Raw genomic sequence first — 13,053 nt, 5'->3', positions numbered from 1 at the left:
GGTTGGAAGGGGCTAGTTTTTTCCTTAGAGTTGAACTTTAAATGGCAAATCATGTCAAGGCATCCTGTACTGCTGGTTTGCCAGGTTTAAATACAAGTGACATCCTGAACCAGTTTGTAGCAGTTTGTTTCTCTATACCAGTGGTTTTCAAACTGCGGCCCTTTGATTGTTTTTATCTGGTCCTCTGGGCATTTTTCCCTCCACTGTCAGCAACAATGGGTCATAGTTCCTGCCACTGACACAGACAAGGGTACACTATTCCTCCCACTCAGACCAATGATGGGACACTATTTCTCGGTCTGACACCAGTGATGAGGCACTATTCCTCCCTCTAATGGCAATGAGGGGACACTGTTTACTTTCACCGACCCCCATGACATTTTCTACTCCCACTGCCCACAGTCCAGGCCTCCTTAAAGTTTAAAGAACTGTAAACTGGCCATTTGTTTAGAAAGTTTGTAGACCCTGCTCTAAACCCTTAAGTTTGCATATCACTAATGGTGCTGTTTAGTCGTCTTAGACTGCATGTTTTATAGAAGTAGTGCTTTTAACATAGCTGATGGAGCAAATTGTTAAGGTACCTCTGTTTACACGCTTGGGACCTGGGAAAATGTACTTTAATTTTTGGAACATAAGTGCTTTTTTTCTACAGTTCTGTCAAATCCTCATTTGAGAGGCTGAGTCGCGCTATGCAAAATCCGTCTTTTATTAAACATTATTCCCTGAGATGCTATAACCTTCAGCATGGCTTCCCATTTATCTTCATCATAAAACAGTTGTAGTTTAATACCATGCTATTAAACACACAATCCAAATCTTGTGATTTTTAGGTGCCACCTGCCACAGGGATGTGCTGCTCACCTCGGTAATCTCCTTAGTAGAGATGCATTGTTCCAAGAGAAAGTTCTTTATTACCAGTGAGAATAATCAAAATTCATGTCTTGTTTGCAGGGTGTACACTGTTTTTTTATGAGAGCGATGGTCGATCTGGGATTGACAACAGCAGTATACCGAAACATGCCGTGTGGGTGGAGAACAGCATTGTACAAGCCGTCCCGGAGCACCCCAAGAAGGACTTTGTGTTCTGTCTCAGTAATTCACTTGGAGATGCGTTCCTCTTCCAGGTTAGTGCTTTTACTAGTCAACTATGTGGATTTGTTTCAGTATTTGTGTTTTTTTTGAGACATAGGTTACATAAATGTTCTATAAAATTGTGCTTAAAAAAAATCTGCATAAGAAAATAAAAATGTTCTAAACCCGGCCATAGTTGGTTTGAATCTCGGCTGGCTCAGCAGGGACTGGCCAAGATTCGAACCATCTATGGGCAGGCTGATTGTACCCAAGTCCATCAGCTATAGCCACTAGCAATAATCACTGTGCTCTCCTAGCAGGGATGGCTCCCTGCGCCCCCCTGCTGGGAGAACACAATCGCTCTATTGGAGGGATTTGAAGAAGGTTGAAAAGGTTGCATCTATGGTTGGCTTAAGTCTCAAAGTAGATTTTCTGACACACTTGCACAATAGTTTTTTGAAAAGTTGGCAAAGAAATTTAAATTGGACCTGTTTCTTCAGTTACTCCGATGGAGAGGAAAACCGATGGATGTCAAATACTTTCTTATATCTCCTAATTTAAAGAGTAACTTCACCACTGGTTTACATTTTTTAAATCTCTTCTTACCTTGTCGGCTAGTTTGTCCACAATAAAACGTACTCGCGCCTACATTGTTCTTCTGTATTCTGCTGTGGCCGCCCAGATCCTGTGCTGCCATCTCCTCTTCTGAAATGTATATATGGATAATGGTGGTGCGCTATTCATATACAAGTGTTGTGTAATGAAGATAATAAAAAGTGCCTTTTCATAATATACATATAAAGTTGATGACATAAAAACAAATAAAGTGAAAATTCTTTTAACAATCCGTGATCAAAAAACAGTCATGATCTATAGTACAGTCCGGGATTTCATTGATGCATGCAGTGCTTTTAAATAGAGGCACAAATATGATGTTGCGATTAAAAAAAACGTATTTTAACCAAACAAATAGAAAGTGCTTAGTGCTTAACCCCTACACCTGCTGAAACTCCTCTGTGTGCAGTGCGCGCTCACCTGCAGCACAAAGGGTTTGTGCAATAAAAAAACAAATTCCTCCACCTACGAGCCTTCAGCTTCCACTCCTTTTAGCTCAGTGGACCGATTTCGCAGTTTATGTAAATGAAAGCTGATTTTCCATAGTGCATTATCCTTTTAAAAGCGCTTATTCAGCATAAACATACATAAAGAAACTCCCATTTGGAATGTAGGAACAGGCGGTTTTAGTGAAATCTGTGTACAATCTGTGTAATCCTATTTGAATCCACCGTGGTAGAGTCCTGCTCACTCACTCCCCGGCTCTGATCGCCGTGGAATAGCTGAGTCTGACGTCACTGGCTCCTCCTACGCGTTACGTCACACGACACATGACTTCCTCAGGGTGGGAGCTCAGTGACAAATGCCTGACATAAATACTCTCCGGCTTGTATATACATGTTGTTTTAGTAACGTCTCCTCAGCTGTGCACTGTGATATGCTGCTCGTTCAGCCCTCCTATCTCTACACTAATTCGTTGTGGGTATCCTAGTCTCTATGCATAAAAACAACAAAAAATACAATACATCTTCATCCAATACTTAATACAAATATGACTAAAATGTATATGTAAAATATATATGTTGAAAAATATAATGTAAATTAAATTGAAATTAAAATATATCATCTCAAAGAGAAAAACGTAGGAGGCAGTGTAACACAATATATGAGAGGGGGGCAAATCAACCATTAGCAGTTAATGTATGAGTTAGACAGAACAGCATATCGCAGTGCACAGCCGAGGAGACGTTACTATAGCAACATGTATATACAAGCTGGCGAGTATTTATTTTCGGCATTTGTCACTGAGCTCCCACCCTGAGGAAGTCATGAGTATTCATTTCCGACATTTGTCACTGAGCTCCCACACTGAGGAAGTCACGTAACACGTAGGAGGAGCCTGTGACGTCAGACTCAGCTGTTCAACGGCGATTGGAGCCAGGGAGTGAGTGAGCAGGACTCTACCGCGGCGGATTCAGATTGTACACAGATTGCACTAACACCGCCTGTCCCTACATCCCAAATGTGAGTTTTTATATAGATTTATGCTGAATAAATGCTTTTAAATGGATAATGCACTATGAAATATCCTCTTTCATTTACATAAACTGTGAAATCGGTCCACTGAGATAAGGAGTGGAAGCTGAAGAGGCTTGTAGGTGGAGAAACTTGTTTTTTTTTTTTATTGCACAAACCCTTTGTGCTGCGGGTGAGCGCGCACTGCACACAGAGGAGTTTCAGCAGGTGGCAGGATTAAGCACTAAGCACTTTCTTTTTGTTTGGTTTGAAGAATCTTTTTAATCACAACATCATTATATTTGTGCCGGTATTAAAAAAGCACTGCATGCATCAAAGAAACCACGGACAGTACTATAGAATAGATCATCGCTGTTTTTTGATCACGAATTGTAAAAAAGAATATCACTTTTTTATTTGTTTATGTCATCAACTTTATATGTATATTATGAATAAGCACTTTTTATTATCTTCATTACACACCACTTCTGTATGAATAGCGCACCACCATTATCCGTATATACATTTCTGATTATTTCAAGTTTGATGAATGTACATGAACACGATGGGAACAGCACTTCATATTACTCATTAGGTACTTTCATTTATTGCATCATAGCAGCGCATCTGTTTTTATACTATAAACATCTTCTCTTCGGACATCGGGAAAAAATTGTCTCTTGTTTGTTACAGCTGGCCACCTGACAATGTTCTGCAGTGGATTTGTGTCTTTAGAGGGGCGGCCATGCTGTCATCAAGGGGCCAGCTGTCTCTTCCTGATTCTTGCAGCTATTCCCTGATGAGACGTATGCCCTGCGGGACATCATCAGGGGCTGGCTGCAAGAACCATGAAAAGACAGCCAGCCACATGTTGATACACTGCAGCACGTGCATTTTTTTGGAATGCATTGATGTTAATGTCCCAGGCAGCTTGGGAGCTACATCCAGAAGTGGGGGGGCTACTTCATAAAAAAGATATTTTGGCAAGTGTATGAAAGTAGGGGGAAGGATTAATTTTGTGGAAAGTGGGTGACTAGGATGAAGTCCTTATTAAGAACACCTAAATGCTTTTAAGAACCCGTAAAAGCATTTAAAGCGTCGCCTATGGAGAATTTGAGCACTGTAGTTTGCCGCATCAAAATGCATCAAAAGATGCATCAAAATTGATGCTTGCGGCCGAGAATTAGGGTTTTTGGCATTTTGCCAAAAAAGAAAAAGGTGCGGATAATAGCGCCAAAACCGCACGCGATTTTATCCTGATTTCGATGCGATTTTACTGTGCTTATGGTGTGTTTTTCATAGGTCATGTGTCTCAAAAACCACATCAGAAATGTAACACGGGTGCTTTATTGATGCGTTCATGCTGCGTTTTCAATGCATTTTTCACAGGGAGGTGCGTTTTTGGAGTGGGTTTTTTTTTTTTTTTTAACTGACCAAAAATGCAGCAAGCAAGATTTTTAACACCAACGGAAGCGCAACGGACCAGTGTAACGACATACAATACATAGAATTTAAAGGGAAGCATTTTTCTTTAGCTTTTCTTTGCGCTAAAGGTGGCGATAATGGCAGACAATAAATATTCATTTAAATTCATGCGTTTAAATAAAAACTCGAATATAGAACAATTAAAATTACTCTATGGTTTTGGCATGGGAGTTTTAAGGCACAGTATAGGTTTTTATGCTTAAGTGTCGGTTCACATATGTGCGGCTGCGGAGATCGCATGTAATATCGGAGCGCACTGCTCCTTCATTACATGCGATCGGCTGTGCGGTGCGAGTTCAGCCATACACTTTGAATGGCTGAAATTCGCACTGCACCCGCAGCAAAGACGCACAGGACCCTTTTTTGCAGCCGCATCAGGATCGGATCGCACAGTGGTTCACACTTGTGCGATCCGATCCTGTGCGAACTGTCAGATCGCACTGCGATATGCGATCAAACTGGGGGTGTGGTTAACATTTCATTGACACCCCCAGCGTATCGCATATGGCAGTGTGAACTGCCAAGGGTGCATTTGTGATGCGGGAACAGGCTGCAAATTCGCAGCCTTCCCGCATCGCATAAGTGTGAACCGGCACTTAACCACATCCATACCGGCGCATAGTAATATGACGCCGGCAGGATGGCTTTACCGTTCCGGGCGGCCGTCATATGACGTCCGCCCGCTCTAGCTGCTACTGCGCGCCCCCGGGGGCGCGCAGCGCGGCGATCGGGGGTGAGGCTCGTCCCTCGGACATAGCCCATCCCTGATCAAGGTAAACAGCCAATAGATATTGGCTGTTTACCATGTGATCGGCTGTGTCAGTCACAGCCGATCACATGAGCGGCTCCTGCACGAGCCGCTCGTTCTCTCTGCAATGCGCGCCCCCGGGGGCGCGCAGAGCAGCGATCGGGGACGAGGCTCGTCCCTCGGACAGAGTCGATCCCCGATCTAGGTAAGAGCCAATGAAATTGGCTCTTTACCACGTGACCGGCTGTGTCCAATCACAGCCGGTCACAAATGTCAACAGAGAACACGGTAACTAGCTGTCACCGTGTTCTCCTCCTCACACACTGATCCTGTGTGAGGAAGAGAGTGTGGTAACAGCTAGTTACCAAATACAGTGCACCCCAACCACACTGATTGCCCCCCCCCCAATAAAAAGTACCTGTCACTAGCCCATCAAAGTACCCGAGTACCTGTCACCAGCCCATCAGGTACTCTGATGACAGGTACTCGGGTACTCTGATGGGCTGGTGACAGGTACTCGGGTACTCTGATGACAGGTACTCGGGTACTCTGATGACAGGTACTCGGGTACTCTGATGACAGGTACTCGGGTACTCTGATGACAGGTACTCGGGTACTCTGATGACGGGTACTCGGGTACTCTGATGACGGGTACTCGGGTACTCTGATGACGGGTACTCGGGTACTCTGATGACGGGTACTCGGGTACTCTGATGACAGGTACGCAGGTACTCTGATGACAGGTACTCGGATACTCTGATGACAGGTACTCGGATACTCTGATGACAGGTACTCGGGTACTCTGATGACAGGTACTCGGGTACTCTGATGACAGGTACTCGGGTACTCTGACGACAGGTACTCGGGTACTCTGACGACAGGTACTCGGGTACTCTGACGAAAGGTACTCGGGTACTCTGATGACGGGTACTCGGGTACTCTGATGACGGGTACTCGGGTACTCTGATGACGGGTACTCGGGTACTCTGATGACGGGTACTCGGGTACTCTGATGACGGGTACTCGGGTACTCTGATGACGGGTACTCGGGTACTCTGATGATGGGTACTCGGGTACTCTGATGATGGGTACTCGGGTACTCTGATGACGGGTACTCGGGTACTCTGATGACGGATACTCGGGTATTCTGATGACAGGTACTCGGATACTTTGATTACCTGTCAACGGAGTACCCGTCATCAGAGTACCTGAGTACCTGTCACCTACCCATCAGAGTACCCGAGTACCTTCCACCTGCTCATCAGAGTACCTGACGCCTGAAGTACCCGAGTACTTGCCGCCTGCTCATCAGTACCCATCACTACTCATCAGTACTCATCAGTACCTATCACCTATCAGTACTGATCATCAGTACCCATCAGTACAGTATCACCTATCAGTATCAGTACTACTCATCAGTACCTATCACCTGCCTGTCACCTGCCCATCAGAGTACCCGAGTACCTGTCACCTGCCTATCGGAGTACCCGAGTACCTGCCACCTGCTCATCAGTACCAGAGTACCTGTCACCTGCCTGTCACCTGCCCAACAAATTACCCGAGTACCTGTCACCCTTCATACAGCCACCATGTCCAAGTCCAAAAAGGTTTATATACATCCTCCGTTTAAACCTAAATACCGGTGTTATGGTAGCAGATAGCTGCCATAACCCTGGTATTTTTTTAAACGGTGGACGGTTGGCTTTCCGATAAGGGTGGTCCCAGCGGCGGATTCGCCGTGGGTTCACCCTTCCGGGATGGCGGAAGAGGTGCCCCCCCCCCCCTCCCGCCGCGTCCGGTCCTTTTCCCCGCTTACCGGACCCGCCGGCAGCGGGGAAAACGATCCGGTCCCGGATCCTCACAGACAGGATGTCGAGTGAGGGCAAGCTTGCCCTCACTTGACTCTATGGTCTTGGAGGACCGGAGCTACGGAAAATGTTGCCTAGCAACCGGTTTAAATGTCCTTTTTTTTTTTTTTTTTTTCATTTTATATAATAATTTTTTTTTTTTTTTCTATCTTTTAGTGTACTTGTGAGATCTGAGGACTTTTTGACCCCAGATCTCACAAAAAGAGGTCCTGTGGTGCCTTTTTCTATTACTAGTAATGTTTACATTTCTTGTAATAGAAATAAAAATGATCACTTTTTTTTTTTTTTTGTTAAACGGTGTAAAAATAAAAAATAATAAATAAAATAAATAGTAAAAAAAAAAAAAAAAAAAAAATTAAAGCGCCCTGTCACCGTTAGCTCGCGCGCAGAAGCAACGCATGTGGAAACCCCGCCCACATATGTAAACGGTGTTCAAACCACAAGTGAGGTATCGCCGCGATCGTTAGAGCAAGGGGATTAATTTGAGCCCTAGACCTCCTCTGTAACTCAAAGATGGCAACCTGTAGAAATTTTTAAATTGTCGCCTATGGGGATTTTTAAGTACCAAAGTTTGTCGCCATTCCGTGAGCGTGCGCAATTTTGAAACATGACATGTTGGGTATCTCTTTACTCGGCGTAACATTATCTTTCATATTATGGAAAAAAATTGGGCTAACTTTACTGGTTTCTTATTTTTTAATTAAAAAAAGTGAATTTTTTCCAAAAAAATTGCGTTTGGAAGACCGCTGCGCAAATACGGTGTGATAAAAAATATTGCAATAATCTCCACTTTAATCTCTAGGGTCTCTGCTAAAAAAAAATATATAATGTTTGGGGGTTTTAAGCAGTTTTCTAGCAAAACAACTGATTTTAGCTTGTAAACACCAAATGTCAAAAATAGGCCTAGGCAAGTGGCTAGGATGCATGATGATGCGCCTTGGATGTTAGGCCCCTCTATATGGCTAGGCTGTGAAAAAGTCTCACACATGTGGTATTGCCATACTCAGGAGGAGTGGCAGAATGTATTTTGGGGTGTCATTTTTGCTGTGTACATGCTATGTGTTAGGAATATCCTATAAATTGACAACTTTGTGTAAAAAAAAAAAGTTTTTATTTTTTTCCCACATTTTCCAAAAACTTGTGGAAAAAAATGACATGTTCAAAGGACCCATAATGCCTCATAGAATATACGTTGGAGTGTTTGCTTTCCAAAATGGGGTCATTTTGTGGACTTTTCCATTGTATTGGTGCTCTAGGGCCTTGAAAAGTGTGATAGGTAGTAAGAAAGTTTTATGTGTATTTATGCTCCTAAAACGCCTTATGGTGCTACTTGGACGTGGAGTCTCTTTTTGTGGCCAGGCTGTGTAAAAGGCTCACACATGTGGTATCACCATACTCAGAAGGAGTAACAGAATGAATTTTGGGGTGTCATTTTTGCTGTGTACATGCTATGTGTTAGAAATAGCTTATAAATTGACAACGTTTTGGGAAAAAAAAGAAAAAAAATTTTTTTTCTTAATTTTCCCAAGAATTGTGGGAAAAAATTATAACTTCAAAAAACTCACCATGCCTCTTACTAAATACCTTGGACTGTCTACTTTACAAAAAGGGGTCATTTGGGGGGTATTTGTACTGTCCTGACATTTCAGGGCCTCAAGAAAGGAGATAGGCAGTCAGTACATCTGGTGTGATCAATTTTCAGTAATTGGTACCATCGCTTCTAGACTCAATAACTTTCACACAGACTAAATAATATACACTAATTTGGGTTAATTTTACCAGAGATATGTAGCAGTATAAATTTTGGCCCAAATGTATGAAGAAAAATTAATTTTTTGCAAAATTGTATAATAGAAACTAAAAAAAAGTGTTTTTTTTTCAAAATTTTTGCTTGTATCACGAAGAAAAAAAAAACCCAGTTGTGATCAAATACCACCAAAAGAAAGCTCTATTTGTGTGAAAAAAATGATAAAAATTTTGTTTGGTTACAGTGTAGCATGACTGAGCAATTGTCATTCAAAGTGTGAGAGTGCTGAAAGCTGAAAATTGGTCTGGGAAGGAAGGGGGTCTAACTGCTCTGTATGGAAGTGGTTAAACACTTTTTTATTATTCATTAGTTCATTATTTAAACAAATATGAATAACAAATGTGTTTTAACCGTAAAACCTATGCTGTGCCTTTAAAACTCCCAAGCCAATACCATAGTGTAATTTCACTGTTCTAATTCAGGAATGTGGCACATACATTTTCTCAATTTTTGATTGGGCTCGAATATAATACAAGTATATATAAAAAATATATATATTTTTAAAACTGTCATTTTCGGTTTCTGCCCAAGTGCATCCTTTGGTTTTCGACACCAAAATTTCCATTTGGCGCACCTTTATTTTTTAAAATGTTGTATTTGGCAAAGGAAGGTAGTTTGGAGTGTATACTGTAGATCTAATACTAACACTTATTTAGGGTCATGATAATTTATAGACCCTTGTTTCCTTGTTTTAAAAGAGCTCTGATTAGGCACTATTTTTAGAATGGTCCTGTTATCGTTCTAGAAACTATTAAACTTTTTCCCACTTCCAGAAACTATTAAACTTTTTCCCACTTCCTCATCATGCCTCTTAATGGCAAGAACACAGCTCACCACTAAAGCGGAGCTCCACCTAAAGGGGGAATGCTGCCACATTTGGCACCTTTTTAGGGTTTTCTGATTTTGAGTTCTCCCCCCCCCCCCCAGCTTTCTGGGACACTTTACAGGTCCCAGAAGACTGTGGCCCATTCACAAAGAATGGCGCACTTTGTGCATGGGCAGTAGGAAACCAGCTGTGAAGCCGCAAAGCTTCACTGCCAGCTTCCCTTAGTCGATACGGTGGCACCGGCACCCAATAGCCGATTGAAGAATCTGCTCAGATGAGTACACCGCTGGATGCCTGAACAGGTAAGTGCCCTAATAATAAAAGTAAGCAGCTATAGTATTTGTAGCTGATGACTTCTATTTTTTTTTTTTTTGGGGGGGGGGGCCTGGAACTCCTCTTTATACATTAGTACATTAGTTGTACCTGTCCATCTGCAGCCATCTACAGCCGTTCACAGTGCTGAATTTATAAAGCTTGTCTGGGATTTCTGTAAAAAAGAAGGGGGAATAGAGCTGTAATCACACTTTGCAGAGCTAAGTGATGAGAGCCGTGAGAGCTGATTGGAGGGAAGGGACACCCCCTTCTCTTTCACACAACTACAGATCTGAAGCAGAACAGATCTGTCAATCAGCTGGAGGTCCCTCCCCTGTCACCATGTTTCTCTTGGTGTCAGAAAAATTGTCAGAAATGAATTATGCTGATAGCAGAGGAACGGAGCAGCAGACAGCAATGACACTTGGTGCTCTTAATTAAGACAAGCACACGCTATAGAAGGGATACACTTTGTTCATTTTTTTGTGTCTGATGTTTACAACCCCTTTTATTTTTCTGTGCATAACTAACCTCTCTTCACCCTGAGTAGGTCTTAACCAGGAAAAAAATGGATCCCATTCTATTATCCTTTCATTTAGGTGGGAGTACTGTTATAATTAAATGCACAAAGGGAAATGTAAAGCTGAGGACTTTTGTAAGTAAAATGCCATTCCCAACAAAACCATATACATGATGGTGAGGAAGATGGGGTCAAAGGTTGGAGCTCTTCAATGGCTGAAGAATGACAAGGGATAGAGTTCTCTTTCCTTCCAGGAACAGAGTCTAAGGCAGCGTTTGGGAATAAACCTGACTCATGTTCCCGTTTATCCTCTCTACATCTGTTTTAAAGCCACAAATCTCATTATACAAGACCGGCAGTTCCTACACCTCACATGCTGGAGAAGTTTGGCGAGGGAATGCTATGAATTTAACATTGAAGGCTTTCAACTGATCATGACTCTGATGGCTTCAAAAGGCCCATTCCCCTGGCTATCGTAAATTATATTCTGCGCTAGGTTCTGGAAAACTGTTCACCAAAGACATACCTCTCAACTTTTCGAGACGGGAACGAGGGACATCTATTAGCAAAAGTATGTAGGCATAGGGCATGCTCCCTGCCACGCCCCCTTATAGGAGAATTCTACAAAAAAATATGATTAGTTAAAACCATAAGTTTAACCACTACTATAACTTTATTTTGGCTTTTGAAATGTACAAATGCAGCAATTTAAAAATTGGATGAAAAGGTTTAGCACTGGGAAACAAATTTTGAAAAATAAAAAATGCATTTTATATAAAACTAAATTGATCAGACAGACCAAAAAAAAGGGGGGGGGGAGCAGAGGGACTTTGTTCCAGATCAGGGACAGTCCCTCAAAATCAGGGACAGTTGGGAGCCATGCCAGAGGGACTAGAATTCAGCTTGTTCAAAGCAACCTACCTTTTTTAGTGTTTTTTATTTTTTTTTTTAATTTTTATTAGCAATGTTTTTAATGCTTAAGGGTTCGGCTTATTTTGAAGGAGTGCTGTTCAGCCCTTCTGAACTAATATTTCAGGTTTGGATACATGCTAGTGGTTTGATTAATTTACTTGATCACTCTGGAAATCTGCAAGCAAGATATTTTTAGTTAATGTATATAAACCCTAAACCAAAAATGTAATCTATTGCAGCTTACCAGTTCTTGAAAGCAAATGCAGCTACCAATTCAATTTTTTAGGGTAAGAAAATTTTCAGTAGATACAGAAAATACCTGTTGATACCACTCAAGTGAATAAACTTACAACAATTACCATGCAAAAAGCACTAGTAAGGAAGATTGTCCTTAAACCAGGTAATTTTTGTTTGGGGAGGACCTTGAATGTGTGCCAGTAAAAATGCGTAGCGACCGAGCAACAAAAGACTGCAGTAAGGGCAAGCTCCACAACACAGGGAAGTCGGCTCTGTGAGAAGAAGCATATAAAGAAAGAAGCTGAGTGCCTCTAAGTGCAGTATTTATTAATCCAATATGCACACACCAATCAGAAACTCACATTTGGTGAATTAAAATAGGCTCAAAAAACGGTCCGGTGGTCTGCGGGGAAAGGCTAGTGGATTTAGCGTCCGGCTGTGTAGAAGCCAGGAGATGGACCGGGAGACGGAGAGCCCGGCTGAGCGTCTTCCGGGTTCGGCTATTCCGGGAACCACGAAGGCCAAGGAGAAAACACAACGCGTTTCAGAGCATGCGCCAAGCTCACAATGGGCATGGGCGCTCTTTTTTTCAAGCGTAGATCCACACTTGCAAAAAGAGCGCGCGTGCCCGTTTGAGCCAATTTTAATTCACCAAATGTGAGTTTCTGATTGCTGTGTGCATATTGGATAAATAAATAATGCTGCACTTAGAGGTGCTCTGCTTCTTTCTTTAGATCTGTCATATGACAGGGCTTGAACCTAGAAATTGACTGTTAAAATGGAACTCAGGTTAAAATCTAAAAAAAATTGCAAACAGACCGGGTCTTCATGCAACGCCTCCTCTGCAAAAAAGTACACTTTGCTGCCTATTTGCAAACCTCTGCGGATTGTGCACTGAGCCGCATGTGCACAGTTCAGTTTACAGTCTAGCGTGACGGGATAACTGCACTCCCGCAAAAGTTTTATGAGTGACATCATCCCATGCCGGTCAGTCAAAATGGCCAAAGACTGGCACCTTGAAGAACACGGGTGAAGACACCAGCACCGACAAGGGACCTTACAGGCATTGGACCATTGGAACGGAGGTTAGTATGTGTTCCTTTTTTTCCACTTTAAACTTTATATGCAGTCATATGCTCACCCAAAATCTCAAGCACCAGGTATTGTGTGCCCGCTGAGCTAGAGGCAAGAGCAAAA

General features: G+C 42.4%; 1 protein-coding gene across 2 annotated transcripts in view; it reads left to right on the top strand.

The window, feature by feature from the left end:
* Positions 1-13,053, top strand: part of TIAM1 (TIAM Rac1 associated GEF 1) — a 588,418-nt gene that overhangs the window by 392,236 nt on the left and 183,129 nt on the right. For both annotated transcript variants that reach the window (XM_082245498.1, XM_082245499.1), the window contains one exon: positions 952-1,124. In XM_082245498.1, the coding sequence (XP_082101624.1) occupies positions 952-1,124 (173 nt within the window). The remainder of the gene's footprint in view (positions 1-951; positions 1,125-13,053) is intronic.

Source organism: Pelophylax lessonae (assembly GCF_965119305.1).
Source record: "Pelophylax lessonae genome assembly, chromosome: 2".
NCBI lineage: Eukaryota > Metazoa > Chordata > Amphibia > Anura > Ranidae > Pelophylax > Pelophylax lessonae.
This window is presented reverse-complemented; position numbering and strand designations above follow the sequence as displayed.